Source organism: Pristis pectinata, chromosome 21, assembly GCF_009764475.1.
Source record: "Pristis pectinata isolate sPriPec2 chromosome 21, sPriPec2.1.pri, whole genome shotgun sequence".
In the NCBI taxonomy this organism is placed as follows: domain Eukaryota; kingdom Metazoa; phylum Chordata; class Chondrichthyes; order Rhinopristiformes; family Pristidae; genus Pristis; species Pristis pectinata.
Window position 1 is genome coordinate 9,568,272 of NC_067425.1, and position 23,039 is coordinate 9,591,310.

Below are 23,039 nucleotides of genomic sequence, written 5' to 3' on the forward strand. Positions count from 1 at the left end.
CAGAAATGCTTTATAAAAAGGGACATAAAAAACTTCCCCCCCCCCCCCCCCACCCCCCCACTGCACTACAATCCCCATTGGGGTCATGGATTAGCACAAAATACAAGAGCCAATTCCCTAAAGTAAATGGTGAGGAATCTCGGCAACATTGAGTTCCACAGCTGGACTCCCAACTGTTGCCAAGTAAGTTCAGTTCTACATTTAACTATGCAAGTGCCGAAGTCCCAAACTTCATTCCATTTAAACTTTTGGCATTTGCCAGCAAAATCTGGACCAATGCATCACACTAGCTTTGCCATGTTTGGCAGTAGTAATTGGGTGTTTCTACTTCAATAATTCCTACCGCACATATCTTTGTGAGTACTGGTAATAACTAATTGTCAGGCTGTTACAGGGTAAACAAGGAAAGGGTATGCCTAGGGTATTGAATGTGTAAAGGGACAGAGGGATGTAGGTGGTCAAGAAGCATACAGGATACTCTTTTGGCCAAGGTGCAGATTATGAGTAGGGACCTTAATTGTTGGTGCATAGCTAGAGTATTGTGCACAGACTGGTCACCACATTGTGAAGTTTATGATAGCACTAGAGAATATGAAGGATTTATGAGGATGTTAACAAAACCAGTGAATTTTACTTTAAAAAAGCACTTGCTGAGCTGAAGTTGCTTTCTTTGGGACAGAAGTTTAAGGCGAGTTTTAAATGAGGTGTATAAAATTATTAGTTCTAGATGAGTGGAAAGCAAGGACACATTTCTTTTTTCCTTAACAGAAAGATCAATGAATAGGAAGCATAGATTGAAGATAATTAGCGGAAGAATGAGAGTGGGATTGAGGTGGAAAAAAATTCAGCTAGAGTGATGGGAGGTCCAGAATTTGCAGCTTGAAAAGGTGGTAGAAGTAGAATCACTGTTTATAAAGTGCTTTGATGCACACTTGATGTTCTATAACGTGAAAGAAAGACTGCAAGCCAAGAATTGGACAAAGTGATTAATGGGACAGATTACATCAAGCAGCTAAGAAATTGTAACCTTTGTTCCTGCCCACCAAGACATACATGGGCTTTGTGCAGAGAATTGATCTCGCTGATTTTCTGCATCCAAGAGTTGAGTGGTGATGCATAAGAAGACCACAGTGACAGCTAGGCCTCAGGGCAGTGTACTTCTGAGGACCTAGATCTAGAATTCCCTGATAGGCTTTGACAGAAAATGGAGTTGGGGCCAGAACTGTGTCTCCTCTCAAAGCCTGTGAAACTCTTATCTATAGTTATTAAATCTCTAACGTTTAGAGAATTAAAAGCTATTAAAATTAATATAAATGATTTAAGAGGCGTTTTTTAAAAAAATTCTGTAACACTAAAACACAGAGCAACAGAAATGTTAAACTTGAGCAAAATAATTTAATTTACCCATTGTGTGGGCTAAGAATCCTCAAGGAAATGAATTATCCTATACCATGTCTAGTATAGGTGCAGAAAGGCTAATTCGTCAGGGTAACATTGAGAAATCCCACCCAGACTAGGCACACAGTGAAGTGACGGATGCAATTGTGCCTGTCACTCTAGGTCCTAGATTTACAGCAGGACAGTGTAAGTTCTGGATTTGCTTGCACGGCAATGGCTGAAGCCTTCATGATTTATCCAAACTTCCACCTAAAGGTTGTTTTGGTTATTGATTTACAAGCATCCTTTATTAAGGATGAAATTCCTTTTGCAAACTATTAAACATAATAATCGTAAACCTTGATTGTTAAAAAGGAAATTATTCACTGTTTTACATCACTGTTATGATATAAATTATTATTGTTTTTCTCATGGTATGTTTTCTTTTCATGTCCCTGAACCATGGAGAGTCACAGGCTTGAGACAATTATGGTATCAGTCAAAATCTGTAACTGGGAGGGGCGAAAAACCGCCATAATCTCTATAACATAAGTTTTCTTAATGTACTCCCAAACATGAAGTCAAAACATTCAAACATACTCATTTGAATATGGGAAGAACAAAGTTATTCCTTTTGATCACCAGAATTCTGCTTCCTTGCTAATTCTTTTTCTTCCCTTCTAACAACATCGTAAGTCAGAATCCATCATTTCAAATCTTATTCAACTTGGACTGACTTTCAAAACGACCATCCATTGCATTATCAAAATCACACTTCCACCTCTGCAACACTTCCCACTTCTGCCCCTAGTTTAGTTTCTCCATCCCCAACGTTATTTGATTTTGTTAGCACTTCTAAAATACTCCATTATCTTTGCTTGCCTCCCATTCTCCATGCATAAACTCCATATTTCTATTACCAATATTGTGCCATCAATTCATTTCTATCCTGGTGGATTTGATTCCCAGCTCTACTGACACACACATTTAAAATCAGCATCCTTCTCTTCAAATCGCTGTGACTTTGCTGCAGCCCTACATGTTCACCAAACATTTTGACTCTGGCAAGTTCCTTCAGTTTCAGTATTGGTGGTAGTCATTATCTATCCCTCCTCAGTGCTAAAAATACACTCTCCTTCCCTCTTCATTCATCTACCTCTCCCTTCTCTTTCAAAAAATCCATTTTTGGAACCCAGCTCTGTCATTGTGCTTAATTTCTTCCTTAGTGGCTTCCACAGGTTTTTTTTCTGTTTTTCTCCACTCTCAATAAAGGATATTGAACATTCTTTACTTTAAGATACTTGATACATGAATGTTTGAGTGAGAAGATTGCAGTCATAAACCTTTATCCTGTCATGTTGAAATTCCAGTGTTATTTAAGATTGTAGGATTTTGCAAGATGTATTGGCCATTCGTTCACATCCTCAACTGATTTCCTCCTGCCCAATAAAAATTTCACATGTGGGAAACTGTAAAATAATGCCAGATCAATTTGACAATGACTGGAAGGCAGGAAGTTGTATTGTTATGATTAAATACCATTCATTTCCTACTCTGCAGAGCTCATTCATCAATTCATTCTGGAACAGCAGAAAGGAAACCGGGTTCCACTATGTATCAACCCACAGTCTGCTGCATTTAAAAGCTTTATCAGGTATTTTATTGTAGGCACTTTGTCAAAGCATTTTTGAATTTGCAGTGTTTTAAAGCAGTGTTTTAAATTTTCGTGTAGAATAATAGTGAAATGGCAGAAACCTCTGGACGAATTAAGAATAGGTATTAAATTCCATTTGATTCATGGAGTAAAATATATTTGCTTATAAAATAAATTAATCAAAGTTAATGTTATGTTTTTTACAAAGCCTTTCTGGATAATGTATTTATTTATATGATAAAACATGTAAAATGAAATTATTAATAGACCCTTTAACTTTAAAAGAGACTTTCAGAAAGGAGCGTTTTAATTTATAATTTGCTATCTACAATCTTTGGATAAGTTTACCAAACAAAACCCAAAACTATACCACATTTCAGACCTAATGATGAAAGTTATTTGGACTACTGTTGGAAAACCATTTTTTTTATTTCACATTAGAATGCTAAATTATTTAGAAGATAATTTTCAAATTTCTGTAGTGAAATTATGAATGTGAGAATAGAAAATTCATTTTAAGTATAATTCAATACATTTCAGCCGTAAGTGTTCGAGCTATGTATCCAGACCTGTTTCTATATGGAAACTGCACCATGTGAGAAAATATTAAACTCTTCATGCTGATAATGGTTGCATATGTACTCTCTGATGCCTCTCCTATGATCAATAATTATATCAAAGGTTTGGTAATGAATATTGGCAGGCCTTTTGCCTATGGAAGGCATCACATTCAAACTCTTGGCCTTTCCTTACCCCATCTATATAAGCACATACTCTTATTAGGGTTTAAGTATTGATTAAGAGCAAGAAAGCAGCACAGTCTACAAAGATGCAGCAGTTGTGCACTCTACAAATTTCTTGCTGAGTTCAGCACCGTCAGGGGATTGAGCTCAGCTATTTATTTATTTTTTTTACCAATTATGCTGGCTATATTATTCCATATGAGAGGCAAATAAATTTGGAGTCCTTGAGTATGTTAGAAAATGATTTATTTGGAAATGTGCTTTCAACATTAAGTACTCAGAAGTTGAACACCCAATCTTGTAGCTTTGAAGTATTTGTTTTTGCAGGGTACAGAAGACATTGTAATCACCTAAAGCATAGAATTAACATTATAATGAAGGCATTTATTTATAATGGTTCATGTGTTTTCTTCTGAAATTGCATGATTAATAGGGTCAAAGGACAAGCTTTTGTTCTTAAACCTGAAGACTCAGCAAGATTTTTGACACATTTAAGTTATATTATGTTAATTTTTGTGGTTTTTAACCAGAATATTGCACCTACAATCCTTTGTACTCTTTATGAACATTTAATATATAAGATATCAGCAATACACCTAAAGTGTGATCAATTAACAAATGCTTTTTAATTATATTGGATTTTCATTATTCAAGTGAGTGTAATGTTTTGGAATGGTTTTGTTATTGATTTGCCTTCTAGTCACTAAATTAAAGACTTATTTATTACATATTGTTAATTTTCTTGGCCTTTTGAATGAAATTGATTACAGTATGGTGTGAGACATTTCCCAACAATCCTCTGTTTGTTTGTCCAGTTGAGCAATGTGAACTGAATTTAAATACATTTTTTAATTTATATATTTTCTTTTGTCTTTTGACAGCTCCACAGTAGCTCAGCCCTCTGAGATGCCCCCATCTCCACTGGTATGGGAGTAAGTGGAAGAAACTACTGATGACAAATATTTTAGGTTCTCACTGGAGTCTAAAATTTGCAGTACCATTTATGTCGGGACAAGTGTGTAATTTTACTTATAAAATTTTTAAAAATTAAAATAAACCACTGATAATTGTAAAGAATATACTTTTAGGAATATGCTGGACTTGTATTTTTTAGGGATAAAATTGGTGGTTGTGCTTTGAAATAAAGCAGCTTTAGCAGGAGCTGCACAGTTTGTATGTATTTATGGAACCTTGTGCAGTCTTCGCTTTTTGGCTTTGGGGGGGGTGGGAGGGGGGTGTTAAACAAAAGCTGCACTAATTGAATTAGTTGTCTTGACATTGAAGTGGGACAAGGAGCAGGCATGTACAGGATCTCTTAAGGAATCAACGCTGTCCCATCTATTCCTGAAGACACTTATTACCAAGGCTGGCTGCGAATGCAAAGTCTATGCCGACCAATCATGAAGTCATGTCGGTTGATCAATTCTATAGCTTCTCTTCAGAGCTGACAGTGGTTTGCTGTTGTTGTAATACATTGTGATTAGAAAGAGATGGAGTGAGTGTGGGTTTATCACTAGCAGAAGTAACTTATGTTCCCCAGTCCCTTAATTATATTTAACCGATTTTTAGAAACATTTTGTTTTATTTCTGCAGTTAAACCTTGAGCATGCATCATCCCACATCACTTGTGTATATAAATCCAGTGTTGGGTAGATTTTAAAGTCTTGACAATACTGTATAGAGGAATTAGCTTGCACATTTTAGGTCTGTGAAATATTCTGTAAAAGTTATTTTCTGCACTGGACAGTGTAACAGGAAAAAAAACAGCAGCACATAGGCGATTATGTTAATTGTGTCGTGTCTTTAGGCAGAATTGTGGAAGTGTTGATCTGAAACGTCACAGTAGTGCAGAGTTTAAATATCCTTTCTGACAAATCCTTACCTACTGGAACACTGAACTATCCTGTGTATATGTATATATGAACAGAAATAGAAGGCTCTACCTCCAGGAGTGTACAACTTGGTTTGTTTACCTCCACGTTTTTTTTAAAAACAATTCAGCGTGGGGATTTAAAACTTGAATGTCCCTTCCAGCTTTTATATTTAAGAAAAAAGTTTTTCACACGTACGAAGGAACCTTTATGGATTGTCTTAAATACGCAATTGTGTTCAAAGCTGAGAATATGACCCCAGGCTCGGTCATCAATACTTGACTGTTAAATAACTGTAGTTCATATCTGTATTTAGCATTGGACTCTTGCTGCGAGTGACCCAGAGCAAAGGTGTACACAGATTTCAAAATAGGTCCCTAATGTTTTATTTCTTTTCAAATTTTAACTTAAATGGCTTGCTGTGGCAGAATCTGTGCTGGAAATTGCATCTATTTACAATTAGGAACAATGAGGGGATTTTATGAATTTTTAAAAAAGGTTTTAAAGCCCCCAAAGCTTTAACAATAAACTAAGGCTTGTATTGAATTCTGTTTTCAGTAAACAGGGGCAAAAAAAAATACTGAGAGCCTGCTGAGAAACCGGTTTCAAGACTTCTCCTGAGGTTCATCATCCTATGTGACACGTTTGCCGGTCACTTTGTACAATGTAGATTTGAAGTACAGTGGTGGAAATTCATTAAATGTGATATTTAAAACAAAAAATCTGTGGTACTAGTCAGTTTGTGCTACTGTATATTTAAAGACAAGTCCTCAGTTTGTTATAATATCCCTTTATGATTGTAATAAGCCATTAATTCTCACACATGCTTCTTTGAGTAAAAATATTTCCCTTATGTTTGGTTGTTTTTTGTAATGAAGTGCACAAACTTCTTTGTTGCTTTATTCAAATACACAAGACTTTCATGTGTCCATTCTGTGAACATATTTTAAAACCACTTCTGCATCTTTAGTGAGACCTTGGAGGGGGAGAAAATGGTAAAAAGATGCTGAATTTTCTTCCTCAGATTGAACCAAGGAAGATTTGGTTTTGGATTACAACCAGTTAATCATTGAAATGAAAATATATTTAACTCCATAAAGGAAACAAGCTATTTAAATGTTTTCATTATGTTTGGGGACATGTTTGTTTTGGTATAGAATACTGTATTTAGGATTGATTCATTACCAAAGACTTGTCTTGAATCGCTACTTGAATATCTACAACTAATAGTGAAATAAATGATTTTTACAAAGAAATTAAATGACCTTGATATTAAACCATAAATGACCTGGCATGGTTTTAAGCATAAAAACCAAAAAGGCTGTAAATACTTGGGTCAGGCAGCATCAGAGGAGCAAAGAACAGCATTAACAATATGAGTCATTGATTTTTCATCAGAACTTGCCAAGTGTACTTTGCTACAAATTGAAGTTTCATTAAATGCAGAAATCGATATGAACATCTGCAATAGTGTGAACTGCTGTTTTTATACTACCTGGCTTCATTGTTTAAATGGTTAATAATAAATTTTGGAATGGTCACAGTGACAATGGGGAACCTGCTGGCTGCACCTATAAGCATTTTAACCAACACCGGAGTTGGAATTCCAATATTAATGGATAGACTGGTGGTGTAGCAGTTAAATTACTGGATTAGTTGCTAAGAACCTGAACTGACAATCTAGAGAAATTAAAATCCCACAAGCGCAGCTGTGGAATTACAAAGAGACTTTTTAGTAATTATGGGTATAAAATTGCTGGATTGTTGTGAAAAGCCCATCTGGTTGACTTATGGCCTTAAGGAAAAAAAATCTGCTGCCCTTATTCTATTCTCACCTATGTGAGTCTATTTCCCCAGCAATGTAATTGATTCTTAAATGCTGTCCGAGCTGGCCTGGCAAACCAGTTAATTATACCTTAGTCGCTCCATTAAAGTAGAAAATAATATTGGGTGTGTTCCAGGTGAGATTATGTCAAACGTGGGTAAGGAAATCTGATTGTCATCTACCATCCTCCCTTACCTGATGAACAACATTTCGAAGATGCACAGAAGTTAGTAAGAGCACGCAGTATTTTCTGTGTGGGAGCCTTCAATGTACTCCACCAAGAGTGGCTTAATACCTCCATCACTGGCACAGTTTTATGAAATATACATTTCCTTAGTACTGATATGAATCATATTGTCCCCTAGAGTATGCCTCTGCCTGTTTTATTATTTCCATAATTTGATGTTAACTCCATAATTGGGGATAGGTGTGGTAACGTAGTGACTAAGTTACTGGAATAGTGACCCAGACTTATGAATTCAAATTCTGTCATGGCAACTTGGGCATTTAAATTGAGTTAACAAAATAAATCTGCAATAGAAAAAGTATGGTGGCCATAAAACTATAGGGTTTACAAGTAAAAACATTTGGTTCATGACCTTTGGGGCAGAGTCTAGATACCAGGCCTAAGCCCAATGGGACTAGCCTGCACGATGGGTTTGGATTGAGTTGGGTGTACTTTATGATTGGACTTTGGAATTTGGATCAGATCAGGATATGCTGTACCAGCCCAACTTGGTACTTTATCCAGGTCAGGATAATGCTTAGTATTACCTTATGTTCTCAGCCCTAGAGGTAATACTATTTGACTTTTTTTTAAACAGATTAATACCAAGCTTGTGATTATTTATTGCTGTGACAGTGATAGATGCAGAAAAATGGTAAGTATTTAGATGCAGGTCAGGTTGGATCACGTTGGAATCAGGTTTTAATTTTATCCCCAAACAAACCTCTCTGAGGAAAGAAAATCTGCTATCCTTCTATGCAATCTCAAACCACAGTGTTTAACTTTTAACTGTCTTCTGAAAAGGCCAAGCAAGCAATTTAGTTCAAAGGCAGTTAAGGACTGGAAATAAATGTTGGTCTTCCTTCTGATGTCCACCTCCTAAGAATGAATTTTTAAAAAGGAATTGGCTACATCACATGCAGAATTAATTTCTATCTGTTGGCAATGAAGTAGAAAGGTAATATTTCATCACCTGGTGTCTGTTTATTTTGTACTTGATTTATAGTTCTGTATTCACATAATCAATGCCTCCCGGGATCCAGTTCATATGAACTATTTTCATTCTCAATAATTTTCTCCAATAAAGCAATTTACTTTTATGTAGAACCTAATGATGATCGCATTGACAAAAATTTTACTTCCACACCCAGTTTGGAAATACCTGATCACATTTATAGAAGCCAACAACATTTTCTTCAAAAGAGAGATGGGTGAATGTTCTGCTACAAGGCTTCCCTAAAAGGTTCCTATCTTTAAAAATGAAGGAATAGTCCCTTTTTCTCTAACCATCAAAGCCAGAGATTTTCACTTGCTCATGGAAATATGCAAATGATGAATAGTTTAATATATTTCTACGGTTTTGTTTTTCAGTGGAAAATTGTTTGGATGAGTTGAAAGTGGTATTGAAAGGAACCAAATTAACATTTGTTGACCCTAATTAACTCCAGGTACAATGTAAAGTAATACATTCCCCTTCCCGCCCACATAGTGTTTTGTAATTCCCTCAGCAAATTCTCAAAAGTTATTACCATTGAAATAAATTTGAACAAAAAATATCCTAATTATTTAGCATTGGTTCAAAAAGTCAATGTACTCCAGCAAAGAGCTGACATGCAAATAGTGAACAATCATGCTAAAAAAATAAACTGCTGGATGAACTCAGTGGGTCAAGCAGCATCTGTGGAGGCAAAGGGAAGGTTGATGTTTTGGGTTGGGACCTGCATCCGGGCCATCTCTTGCTTCCGTGGATGCTGCCTGACCCACTGATTCCTCCAGTAGTTTGTTTTTTTCCTTCAGATTCCAATATCTGCAGTCTCTTGTGTCTCCACACTACTTGTGAGCGTAATACCCAAAACGAATTACCTTGATTTATGGAAGTTCTTGGAGTAATTTGTAACGACAGTAAGATAAAATATTAATGAGTACTTCTGTTTCTTACTAATAACTCCATTTAAGAAATTTTGCCAGTGGAACCAAACAGATGCCTGGCTTTAATCCTGAGCCTCAGTTGACTTCTCTGGTATGAGAAGATGCAGCTAATGCAGTTGATCAGAAGGGAGAACTGGGATTGCTGTATGATTCTTCTAACTTCAAGCATTTGAGTTGTTTTGAACATTTTGTTTGCAGCCAATTTCGTCAAAGAGCCCACCTGCAGATCATAGACCTGGATAGTAATTAAGAGCCTGAGAAGTTGAATGGCCTAGATCTTGTCAGGTAGGGGAATGTTGATAGAAACTGCTTTGTGGAGATTCAGCCCTTTTAAATTGCAAATGTATTTCAGCAAAATAATTTGAAATGTTAGCTTGGATCTTGATTAGAAGTGTAGAGTAGGGGCACTTCAATTCATTTTGATTGTTGTAATCTATATTTCACCTCAAATTCTGTGTTGTACTATAATTAGAGTCTTTAATTGTGAGCCATTGTAATTACTGTGTGATAAATAATGCATGAATGTACAATTAAAGTGTGTGATACTGTCACAGATGTTTTATACCGGGTAATTGTATCTTGGGTTACCCAATACCGAATCTTTGGCATGTGCCTAAACCTTACTCTGCCATCCCACACCTCTGCCAAACCCTCCCTCACGTGCACACTCCATTAACATTTAATCGTGTTGATTACTAATCTGTAAGATACACTAAACGTTTTTCTATGGAAGCACAGTATTCAATATGAAGAAATATCCTGAGGGGGTTCTTGACAAGATCAGTGTGGAGAGGATGGGAAAATTTAAAACTAGGTCTTGCAGTTTAAAAATGAGGGGTTGCCCATTTAAATCAGCCAAGATGAAATTTTCCATAGATTGAATGTCTTTGGACCTCTCCATCATAGCAGTAGAAGCAGAGTCTTTAAAGATTTTTAAGGCAGAGGTGGGTACGGAGGAGCGAATGGTTACTGTGGATAGTGGGAATGTGGAATTGAGGTTACAATTAGATTAGCCACAATCTCATTAAATGGCAGAGTAGGGGATGAGTGGCCTACTGCTAATTCATACGTGTGTCATGGGTAATCCATTCAATTAGATTACAACTAATCTGTACCTCCAGTTAACTACCTTCAGCCCATATCCTTGAAGATCCATTGCCTGCAGTCTTGAATATTTCAGTTGCCCCATCATAATATTTGGAAGAATATAGTTCCAAAATTCCATTACCTTTATGCAAAAGTATATTTTTATTTCACTTGTAAGCTCTACCTCTTAGTGTACCTCATCTGACAGCAGTTTCTATGTATATACCTAACATGTTATGTTAAATTTCTTGACATTGTAAATTGAAAAAAATACAGGCCAAGTTTATCCAACCTCATTTTATTGTTTAACCCTTTCATTCTTGGTAGATTTTATCCTGGAGTCAGACAGGTAAAATTTTAAATTTGAGTTGAAAGCAATTTGTATTTTCATTTTTGAGGAAATATACCCAGAAATTGAAACATTCAGCCTCTTCTACCTACTCCATTCAATAAAACTACAAGTTCTCTTTTCTGCACAATCCCCCATATTCCTTGATTCTGTTAGTATCCAAAGATCAATCTCTCTTGAATATACCCAGTGACTGGGGATCCACAATCCATGGGGCTTGAGAATTTCAAAGATTTACTTCTGAAAGTCTCCTTATCTCTCTGTTCGATGTGGCTGATCCATTACCCTGAGGTTATGAGCAACACAAAACGCTGGAGGGACTCAGCAGGTCAGGCAGTATCTATGGAGGAAAATGAACAGGCAACGTTTCGGGCCGAGACCCTTCATCAGTCCCGATGAAGGGCCTTGGCCCAAAACATCAACTATTCATTTCTCTCCATAGACGCTGCCTGACCTGCTGAGTTCCTCCAGCATTTTGCACATGTTGCTCCAGATTTTCAGCAATCTGCAGTCTCTCTCGTATCTCCCTGAGATTATGATCCTGATTCCAGACTTTCCAACCTTATTAAACAGCTTTTCCGCAGCTTTCTTGTAAAATTCTTCTCAGATTCTTGTAAGTTTCAATGAAATCACATTTCATCTAAACTACAGCAAGTACAGACCTATTTTACATACTTTCACTGTTAAAAAACCTATTGACCCAAGATGTGTTGAAGAATTACTGACTATATTTTTTAAGTTACACAGCCTCACAGCATAGAATGAGGCCATTTGGCCAATACCACTGAAGAATTTGTCATTCATACCTGATCTTTCCCCCATAGCACTGCAGGTTTTGATAAGCTTTTCATTGACTCTCCTTTCCACAATCCTTCCAAATCATAATTCACTTCCATAACTTAAAAAAAATACTCTCTGCATTACCCCACTGGTTCTTTTGCCAAATATATTCATTCTATCTCTAGTTTTAGAGATCGTAAACCCGATTATCTGTGCCCTGCTACCTTCAAAGATTTGTATGGGTAAACTTCTGGTCTTTTCAAAATTATATCATTTATTATTCATCCCAAAATTCATCTCTACACTTCCTGTGCACTGCATTCTACCAGTTGCCCACTTCACAAGTCTGCCACAATTTTCCCTCAGACAACTTGCAAGACTCATCTGAATTCCACGTAACTTAATGCCAGTTATGATTTAGTGTGATTGACTTTTCAGTTATGTCTCTGCTGAGTATAATTGAAAACCTAAAAACTAATGCTTTGAGCTCTCAGATTGCTAATAGTGCTGACCAAACCAGTAGTAAAGACTGCATGGGGTTATTTTTGTATTCGTGCAGTAGGTTTATCATTATTTAATGAATTAGTCAAAAAACAAAAGAGGATTTTATGCATGATCTTTTGTGACCTCAGAACATCCCCAAGTATTAATGAGAAACAGTTTAGCATAGAATTTATGGCACAGAAAGAGACCATGTTTTCAATCAGCAAAACGTTACTTGGATAATTTCCACTTCTTAGCTGTCAGTATGTGTGTAACCTTATAAACCACACCATTAGATCTCATAAAAGGTGCTGCTTACATATGTTAAAGGTTTGTTTTCCACAACCTGTTGGATATTGTTCCAGACCACTTCTAGTCCTTGGGGGAAAATAAAGTCCCCCTAATCTTACTGTAAATATATGCCCCTTGTTATTGACGCCTCTGCTATTCCTGTACCTCATAATGTTACACACCTCAATTAAATTTTCTGTGTTCCCTGTTCTTTCCCAACAAAAAGTAATTTTATTTGGACAAACAGTAATGGCTTTGTGCACAGTATGTTCCCGGAAAGAGCAAGTGAGATAAGCAACCCGCTATTGTGTGTGTCAAGTTCCTGCTCTTCCAATGGAGACAGGATTAGAGTCTGATTGAAGTCCCATGGGAGACGGCACCTCCTCTGTTTTAGCATTCCATACAGACTATTCAAATCCCAAAGTAGAATATGCTGCTAACTGGAAATGTTTGCATTCTATCTTTTAAGAATTCAGAGATCGATTTAAAAGAACATTTAAAAACCAGCATTACATTTTGAAACTGATTTAATTTTCAACATGACTAAAGCCAGCGGCTAATTTCTGCAGCCCAATGTTTTTAAGAAGTTTGTATTACAAACTTTCCCCTCGTACAGCACAGCTAATATGTTTATAATCGGCGGGGGCAACATTTGTTACCAAAAACCTGTTCCATTATAAAAAATATTTAGCACAATTGTTTTGAACCGTAGCACGTATATGAAAGCAGAGAGGGTACAGTTTCTTTTTAAACTTCAACTAGCGGTTAGAATGAATGGTTGCCTGAGGTAAGACGCATCTTTCTATCCTTCCATTGTATCTCCAGTTTGATGTTCCCTTGTTGCTGTGAGGGAGGAAAGCAGAGAACTTCAGTACACACTCCATTAACCAACTAAATGGCATTAATTCTGCTCCCCAAATCTGCTGACTCGGCCTTAAACCGGTTTATGTAATTTACGAAGGGGTTAGAGAGACTCTTATCATCGTGAATAGAAGCATAATAACGAAGGAGGAAGCCATGGAGTCCACCCCAATGTGGAGCTATTTAGTCGCACCCATCCCCTGCCCTCCAAGACCTGCTAAGTACTTCTCCCTCAATATTTAATTTCCTTCTGAAAACTCTTTACAGCGCTCTTGTAACAGTTCTGGTCATCAACATTGTGGGAAAGATTTCACACAACCCCTGCTATAATCTTTTACCCCTCCCTCTGTAACTGTACCCACAAAACATCTATTTACCCTGTCTAATCCTGCGGTGATGTAGTATACCTCCGTCAAATCGCAACCTTCATTGCCCCAAGGACAATTGCATTTTGGCCTCCCTCATCCCTGGAACCACGAGTTTATTTTACAATATAAAAAAAATGCAGTAGCTGAGGCTATTGGGACATTGAAGGCTAAGATTTGACGACGGTGTACAACGTCAACATTTTGGCAAATATTTCGCCAGAACACTAATTAGCTCCGCTGTGCATTCCTTGAATGCCGCACACACAAAATACAATCGAAGCCAAACTGTTAAGGAACTATGTGCCGGTGAGTTACACTAACGAATGAAGGGAAGTTGTCAAAGCCCAAGTTGAGAACGATTTGGACACTACACAGATACTGACATGATCTGGTAACGGAATATCAATTTCTCTTGCCTAATTCTAATGCTTATGAGAAGTGATGACTTGCCTTGTGATCGAACCAACTGCTGTTGAAATCAATGCCCTTTTGTGTATCTTCGCTGTGATTACATCCGGAAAGCAAAATACTAGACATTGTTTGAAATCCAGGTTAACATAGAATGGTTGCATTTGTTGAATCAAGTAGAATTTAAACAAGCTGTTAGGTTAATCTTAAAACCAATCTGATAAAATGAAATGGCTATAAGTTGTGGAAAATGTTTTCAGAGTAGCAGTGTGCGTGTTGAGAGAGGGTTGGTGGCGGTGCTGGTATCGGTACTTCCCGTATTAATTTTTTTTTGTTCAACCTAGTTTTTATGTCATGTTGAAGAGACATTTCAGGATCCCCGCTTTTGTCGGTTTGTTGGTCTCCAGAGGAAACGTTGTTCAGCTCTTGAGCTTCAATGGAGAAACGAGTGAGGCGAAAAAAACTTACTTCCTGAACTTGGTCCTCGAGAGAGGAGTTCCGAAGTGAGCTGAAAAGAATGTTACCGGTTTGATTGCGTTTAAACCATATTTGATTTCTGGCAGGAACGTACGAACTAGTTTCCTCCCCCGACGTGAACTGCTGCTCCATGGCGACGTCTCCATTCAGTGTCAGCTTGCTGACCACAGAAATGATCCCCTTCCTGCACTGCACGCCGCTAGAAGTGAGACTGGGAAGTCCACAGATGCAGGATGGATAGTTTGACCGTGTGCTCATACATACTGCTTTAAGTGGATTGGGTTTTTATTTTCCCTAAAAAGAATATTGGAAATCATCGGAGTTATGTCATTAAACAGAAATCGGAGAAATTAAAAATTGTTTAAAATGATCGGACAGTATGAGAAACGGTATTGATGTTCCAGATTACTGACCTTTCGAGAAAGCCGATCATTTAAAAAAACACTCAACTGATTCAAGACTAGCCTATAAAACCGATCATATTTCATAAATGTGACAGTTAACCAGCAGTTCAACTGGTTGTGAAACGATTATCTTAATGTCTTGATTCCGACTAATGATGTATGTTACAGCTTTCAGGAAATAAAAGGAATGGGCGGGTAACCTATTCGGTATGCTAAATGAGCTGGAGAAATATTGATACAGGAGCACACCACACCCCACACCCCTCCCCCCAGCTGATTCATCAACAGGTTACACATAAATCTGGAAGCGCCTTTTATTTATAGTGGAGCTCCATTAAGCTTACAGAAAAGGCTTGGTTTAATTCAGATGTTTGTCTCTTGGACTGGTTCTTTTTACTGCGCAGTTTTTCTAGTTTAATAAATCTTACTGGCGTCCCATTACAAGGACCGCTGATTTCTTTAAATTGCTATATACTCTACGCTGTGGTTTGGTTCGCACCTGCAGTTGCAGGTTTGGATCATATATGGATAAGGATGAAGGAGTACTTAATTATGTCTGGAGACAAGCTGCTTGCGAGAGAGAATCTGGCGCTGTCAAAACGGCTAATGAGGCTTGTTTGCACAGGCATTGGGAGAGAAGGCACATACACTGCTTTGTGTGTTGTGAGTGCCCTCTGCTGGAACACTTGAAATAAGAAGCAACATACAAAATGCTGGAGGAACTCAGCGGGTCGGGCAGCATCTAGGGAGGGAAATCGACGTTTCGGGTGGAGACCCTTCATCAGGACTGGAAAGAAAAAAGGGAGACAGCCAATATAAAAAGGTGGGAGGAGGGGGTGGAGCAGAAGCTTGGCGGGTGATAGGTGGATCCAGGTGAGGGGGGTTGATAGGCAGGTGAAGGAGGGGGAGAGTGGTTTTGGTTTATTATTGTCACTTGTACCGAGGTACAGTAAAAATCTTGTCTTACAAACCGATCGTACAGGGCAATTCATTACACAGTGCAGTTACATTGGGTTAGTACAGAGTGCATTGATGTAGTACAGGTAAAAACAATAACAGTACAAAGTGTCACAGCTACAGAGAAAGTGCAGTGCAATAAGGTGCAAGGTCACAACAAGGTAGATCGTGAGGTCAGAGTCCATCTCATCATATAAGGGAACCGTTCAATAGTCTTCAGTAGAAGCTGTCCTTAAGCCTGGTGGTACGTGCCCTCAGGCTCCTGTATCTTCTACCCGATGGACGAGGAGAGGAGAGAGAATGGTTATACTGGCTATCTCCTCTTTCTTTCCAGTCCTGCAGAACGGTCTCGACCTGAAATTTCGACTGTCTATTTTCCTCCATAGATGCTGCCTGACCCACTGAGTTCCTCCAGCATTTTGTGTGTTGCTCCAGATTTTCTGTATCTGCAGTCTCTCTTGTGTCTCCAGCTTGAAGTAAGTTTATGGTTTGTTACCTGAGGTCCACTTTCAATGCCACACGTCAGCACACACATGCTCTTGATCTCTCCCTGCAACAATTCTGACTCACTCTGTCTCAAAACTGTCATGGTTGTCAGTTTCACTTCATTCAGTGCTACAGCAGATGACTTTGTCCCTTCTTTTCAGATGTCTTTTTTATTAATTCTTCCCCCACCTTCCCTGCTACTGAAAACTAACTTGTTCTCTCTTTCTCAGTTCTGATGCAGGATCTCAGACCTGAAACCTTAGCTGTTTCTCTTTCCACAGGTTCTGAGTGTTTCCAGTGTTTCCTGTTTTTATGATTGGACAATTAACCAGCTAATGGGAGGAGGGGGCTCTAAGGACATCCCCATCCTCAATGATAGTGGGGCCCAGTATGTGAGTTCCAAAGACAAGACAGAAGCATTCACCACCATGTTCATTCAGGTGATCCACTTCTGATTCTTTCACCATCACAGAAGCCAATTCAATTCACTCCACGTGATATCAAGAAGTGATTTGAGAGCACTATGTACAGTAAAGGCTATGGGAGCAGGTAATATTCCAGCCATGGTACTGAAGACCTGCGTTCAGAACCAGCTGTGCTTCTAGTACAGTTACATCACTGACATCTACCAAGCATTCTGGCAGATTGCCCAGATATTCACAAAAACCAGGACAATTCCAACAGGTTAGTTACTGCCCAGTCTTCTCTAAATCATCAGCAAAGTGATGGAAGCTATTAGTATCAGTGCCACAGAGAGGCTCTTGCCTACCACCATTACCTACAATCTGATGCCCAGTTTAAGTTTCATCAGGACACCACCACTCCAGAACTCATCACAGCCTTTCAAACAACGGACCAAAGAGCTGGATTCCAGAGGTGGGGTGAGAATGACTGTCCTTGACAACAAGGCAGTATTTGACTGAGTGTGGCAGCAAAGGGCCCTGGAGAAACTGAAGTTCATGGGTATCAAGTGGAAAAGACTCTTGTGGTTGGAGTCATACATTACACAAGGGAAAATGGTTATGGTTGTCAGGGGTCAATAACCCCTGACCAATGGCAGGAGTTCCTCAGGACACTATCCTAGAACCAACCATCTTCTGCTGCTTCATTAGTGGCTTTCAGTCATAAGGTCAGCAGTGGGATATTCAATGATGATTGCAGAATGTTCACTTTTGCAATTCCTCAGTGAATGAAGCAGCCCATGCCAGCGTGCAGCAAGACTAGACAACATCCAGGCCTGGGCCAATTTACATCTCCAACAAGAGAGAGAATAACCACAATAAAGTCTCGGCATACGTCTAAAAATGGACCAGAAATGTTGTAGAAGGGCCTCATTTGTGTCTACTGTTTGCTATCTACATTTTTGCACTCAACATACTCAACAATGGCCAAACGTGATGGTGCAATGAGGGAAATGGGCTTGAGTTATAGAACATGGAAAGGGGCCCTTTGGCCCAACTTGTCCATGCTGACCAAGTTGCCTTTCTGAGCTAGTCCCATTTGCTTGTGTTTGGCCCAACTCCCCATAAACCTTGCCTATCCATGTACCTGTCTAAATGTCCTGTAATTGTTATTGTACCTGCCTCAACCACCTCTTGCTCCTATTCCTTCTTTTCTTAGGTCCAGCTGGACACCCTGAATGTCTTACAGCAGCTCCAATCTTTCACGTGACCATAACCATTACTGAAGAAAAGGTATTTCAATCCAAGATGCATTCAAGTTGAATAACTGCATAACTGATGATTATACAAACTGACAGATCAGCAGATTCTGACATGTACTCAAATTTTGCTTACGACTATTGAATGGTAATGCCATACAGCTAGTTTAAGGAATTATAATCCAATTACTAACTAAAAGCTATGGAGTGGGTGTGGTGTTTTCAACCAATAAAATTGCCCATATTTAGTATTGCCTGACAGTTAAATTATACAATGCTATAAAGTTGTGGCTGTAATCAACTATTATTTGTGCCTTTAGATATTAAAACGTTGAGCATTGAAATACATATATTTAACGTGACATGCTGAAAATGATTTGTTACGGAGATAGACATTTGATTTTTATAAACTAAAGAATTCAGAGCTGAGAACTTTTATACAGTGTGCATCATTAATGTTCTTTAAGTTGTGTGGGTGATTCATCCAGTTTCTTCATCGGTAACCTTAACCGTTTAATCAAAGTCTTTACTGACACCATTGTGGTGATCAATGAACTGGAAGCAGAATGGGGTGTGTATCTGTGCTCAGTAACTGCACAGCAAACAAATGCAATTTAATCAGAAGATGGAGTCTCCTTAAAAAATGAAGGGAAGAGAGACGATAGCAACTTCTCCCAATAAAAGCAGGGTAATTTCACCAGAAAAATACAGTAAATAGAGAATACAGTAAACTTGTTTATCTTGTATTTATACATCCAGAATTCTCATGCAACTGGTAAAGATTAGAGATTGTTTTTCCTGAAAATAATCTCAAACAGTCAATTTTATTTCAAGTGTTATGCAAAATAAGTGTGAAAAGACATTTTTAGTTGATATACGTTTATATGTAAGGACAGTGCAGTTGTAGACTGATTAGCAGCAGGATCCTCTTTGAAGATTTGGCACTTCATGTGTACAGTCATTTGATTTATTTTTGCTTTAACACTGTTTAGCCTTAAAATATAGAATTGCTGTGTAAAACATTTATTTAAAAAGACAAGATGACATATAGTTTGGCAGTTTATTTAAAGGTTTATCATAGAATACTAGTGTGTGATGTACAGTTTTTTAGCAATTCTCATGCAACCTGCACCCCTCATTCCCCATGGATGCCAGATGACTGAGAATACACTGTAATCACTTATAAATTATGTGCATAAAATCAATCTCAGTCACTTACGGGAGTGTTGTTATCAGCTTGATTTTCTATGGGAATTACTCAATCCATCCCCAAACTTAGTCACTTTAGATGGACATGTTTAATTTTGGGTTGTTAGCACAAAAAAATAATCGGGAACATTTAAAGAGAGATACCAATATGGGTATGGGGGAAACCAGAGGAGTTTGACCAATTGGGTGGCACTTTCAAAGATCCAGGACATGCCTGATGGGCCTAAGGTTTTCCCTCTGACTCCACAAATAGAAAGCTCCTCCCTCCTCCATCTCTCCTGACCTGTACAGTGATACACAACCATGGATGCTAGTTCAGGTTTCAAGCCGTGGTACAAACTATGGTTTGCTTTATGCTTTCTGGGATCAGTGGAATTTACACTGAGATCTTGTCATCAGAGACAATTATGAGAAGTAAATTTATTGTGTTAACTTTTGAAACATAAGTTGGTTTCAGAGTCAGATCGTCTCTGGAGGAATGTTAAAGCTTCACCACTTTCAAGGGAAACACTTGGTTTTGTTCACAACTGGCAAGTTTACCTGGTATATACAGTATTCCCCATTTATTTTAACTAAGACTCTGATTTCCCATTCATCCCCTCCACCTCCACCACCTGTGGATTCAGGGAGTAAGCAGATTAAATTGGTAAACTGACCTTTAATGCCAAGTGTGGAAAGTGTTCTCTCCTCTCAGCTGAATTTCATAAAGCTGCAGGTGAAGGTTACAGTTTGGTTGCAACAGAAACCTTCCCATTGTGGTATTTCTTGGATTCAGGAGGGCTGGGAATATTTATGCTGGATTTAGGTATGAAAAGTTAACCAGTGCATTCAAAAGGCAGCATTTATTCTCCAGACCAAACTAAACTCTTAAAACAATTCTGATGTAGGGTCTCAACCTGAAATGTCAACCATTCCTCTACCTCCACAGTTGCTGCTTTACCCACTGAGTTGCTCCAGCAATTTATTTTTTGCTCCAGATGCCAGCCTCTTGTGTCTCCTTAAAACAGTTCTGCTTGGGTTTAAAGTGTGCAATCTCGGTGTACTCGCATATAACAGTGAAACATGGATAAAGAATAGTTGAACAGCTTCCATCTACACTGCAACTGACGAATCCGTGGCATCAGGCGACAAGGCAGAATCACCAATCTGGAAGTTATCATCAAAGCCAACCTGCTAACCAGTCATCAGACTGTGGTGTTTGCTCAGGATTGACCTTCTCCATAGGCTGGAAGATCCAGAAGTAGCCCCTTTCTTCCCTACCTGCAATTTGCCTAAATAAAAAAGTCACGTCCAAAGTTATTCTAAGAGGTTCCTGCACACTGGACATGAAAGCTTTTAGAAAAGACTTCCAGGAAACAAGACAGGGTGGAGTTTCCTCCTCAGGTGTGTCAGGAGATGGAGACTTAACACAGTGGTTTTCAAAGTGGGGATCACAATCCTTGGATGGGCCAAGGGATGTTTCATAAAAATTTCATAGAAATGAGTAGCCAAAATGGATCAGGCAAGGGTCAGTAGTGTGGGTCCCCAAGGAGTGAGGGAATAATGCAGGAGGCCTGTGGAGTATGGAAGAGGACTTGGAGGGAGAGTGGGAAAGAGGTCCGGGGAGCGAGGGATCCGAAGACCAGAGAACAGAGAATTGCCTGTTTCTTTGGTTACTCTAAACTTACCCATGGCAGAAGCATGAAACAGTGAAATATACACAAAATATTATTTTCTTAAGGCACTGACTTTTAGGGTTTAACCAAAGTGGTTTGATTGCACCTACAATTAGATTTATAGTTACCTAATCATAACTGGGATGTGACGGTGAACCATTTGGTTAAACTGGTTTACTTTAATGAAAAAGTCTGATTTAAAGGAAAGATGATGGAACCCTGGTCAGAGACAGCAACCTCATCTTTCTGTGGGTGGTTCTGTAGCCTCAAGGTCAGACTGCTATGTCATCACTGGATTCATCAATGAACCAGAGTGGAGATTGCCCTTAAATTCAGAGATTGCCACCCACTCAAATTACAATAGAAATGTGGCCAATCTCTCCATTCCTTGATCGTCACTGGGTCTAAATCCTGGAATGTTGTACTCAGCAACATTGTGGGAGTTCCTTCAGCAGAAGGACCACAGTGGTTCAAGGTAATGCTCACCGGCACATTCTCAGGGCACAAAAATAAAAACAAAACTGCAGATGCTGGAAATCTGAAATAAAAACAGAACATGCTGGAAACACTCAGGAGGTCAGGCAGCCTCTGTGGAAAGAGAAGCAGAGTTACTTTTACAGGTTGAAGACCCTGAGTCAGAACTGAAAAAGAGAGAAAACAAATTACTTTTATGTTGCAGAGAGGGTGGAGGAGGAATTGTTAGGACAAGTGGAATGTCAGTGATAGGGTGAGGCCAGGGTTGACATGGGGAAAAACTGTGAACACGGTCATCCAGTTGATCAGTTAATGGGGGCAGTTAGAGAGAGAGAGATTCTGAACAAAGGAAGATAAAATCTATGAAGGGAGGGCAGTTAGAGAAGGTGAACAATTAAAGGAACGTAAAAGTTGCTAAATACAGAGCTGCAGGTCAGGCTCGACAGGTCAGGCTGTGCTAATGAAGGGAGAAAAACCGCGCCAATATCACAGAAGGACCTGCCAGTTCTGATGGAGAATAAACAAGCAATGTAGTCGTTGATGTTTCAGAGAAAGAGTTGAGGGAGGGGGTCTGGGTAGGGCCAAAACAAAGATTGTTCCACATGTCCCACAAAAAGACGGCCCATGCAAGTGTCGAGAGCTACACCCTTAATCTGGAGAAAGTGAAAGGTAATGAAGAAGTTGTTGCTCAAAGTGAGAACAGGTTCAGCCAGGGAATGTATGTGTATGTTTGTCAAGGGGAACAGGTTGGACCTCTGACCATTCTGGTGTGGGTTGGAGCTAGAGAGGGATTATCCATCCATGATAAAGATGAGCCAGTTGGGACCAGGGAATGGGAACCTGTCAAAGTAGCAGAGGTCATGAGAGGTGCCTCAGGTGTAAGTTGGAAGAGACCACACTGGGAGGAAAGTAAGGAATCAAATAAATTTGTTGGGACAAAAGCCGGTTGAAATAATGGGTCTGTTTGAACTGTCCTGCTTGTGGATCTTGGGCAGAAGGTGGAGGTTTGCTGTGCATGGCTGATCTTCCAGAAGGTTGGAAGATCTCCTGAGGAAATGAGGTCTGGGACTGTCTGGGAGACAATGATCTGAAGTTTGGTGGTGGGGTCATGGTCCAGAGGGAGTTATGAGAAGGGGTTTGAGAACTGATGATTGGCCTCTGTGAGATGGGGGTTAGTTCGCAATGTCAGTCCCCTTGTCGGTGGTTTGATATGGGGGTTGGTTCTATGTGCTGCACGTTCGGAAGGGAGTAGGTAAAGGAGTGAGGGGAGTGGACATAGAACACAGAAAAACACAGGAACAGGCCCTTCAGCCCATTACCTCTGTTTTGTCCTAATTGTGTTCTTTCTTGTAAAACTTGTGTATAATTCACGTTTGTTTTTCTTGTGAATGCTGCTTATCTGATGCTACGTGCCTGTGATGCTGCTGCAAGCAAGTTTTTTTATTGCACCTGTGCATGTGACAATA

General features: G+C 38.9%; 1 protein-coding gene across 4 annotated transcripts in view; it reads left to right on the plus strand.

The window, feature by feature from the left end:
* Positions 1-7,022, plus strand: part of nlk2 (nemo-like kinase, type 2) — a 119,852-nt gene extending 112,830 nt beyond the window's left edge. The window contains exons 10-12 of one of the 4 annotated variants that reach the window (XR_007957934.1): positions 2,938-3,031; positions 4,656-4,789; positions 6,204-7,022. Coding sequence is in view for 3 of the 4 variants with exons in the window: in XM_052035595.1 (XP_051891555.1) it covers positions 2,938-3,031; positions 4,656-4,706; positions 6,204-6,240 (182 nt within the window). In the remaining variant the exon portion in view is untranslated. Of the gene's footprint in view, positions 1-2,937; positions 3,032-4,655; positions 4,981-6,203 lie in introns of those variants that run through there. The other 3 variants (XM_052035598.1, XM_052035595.1, XM_052035597.1) reach the window with 3 other exon arrangements.
* Positions 7,023-23,039: the final 16,017 nt, after the last annotated feature.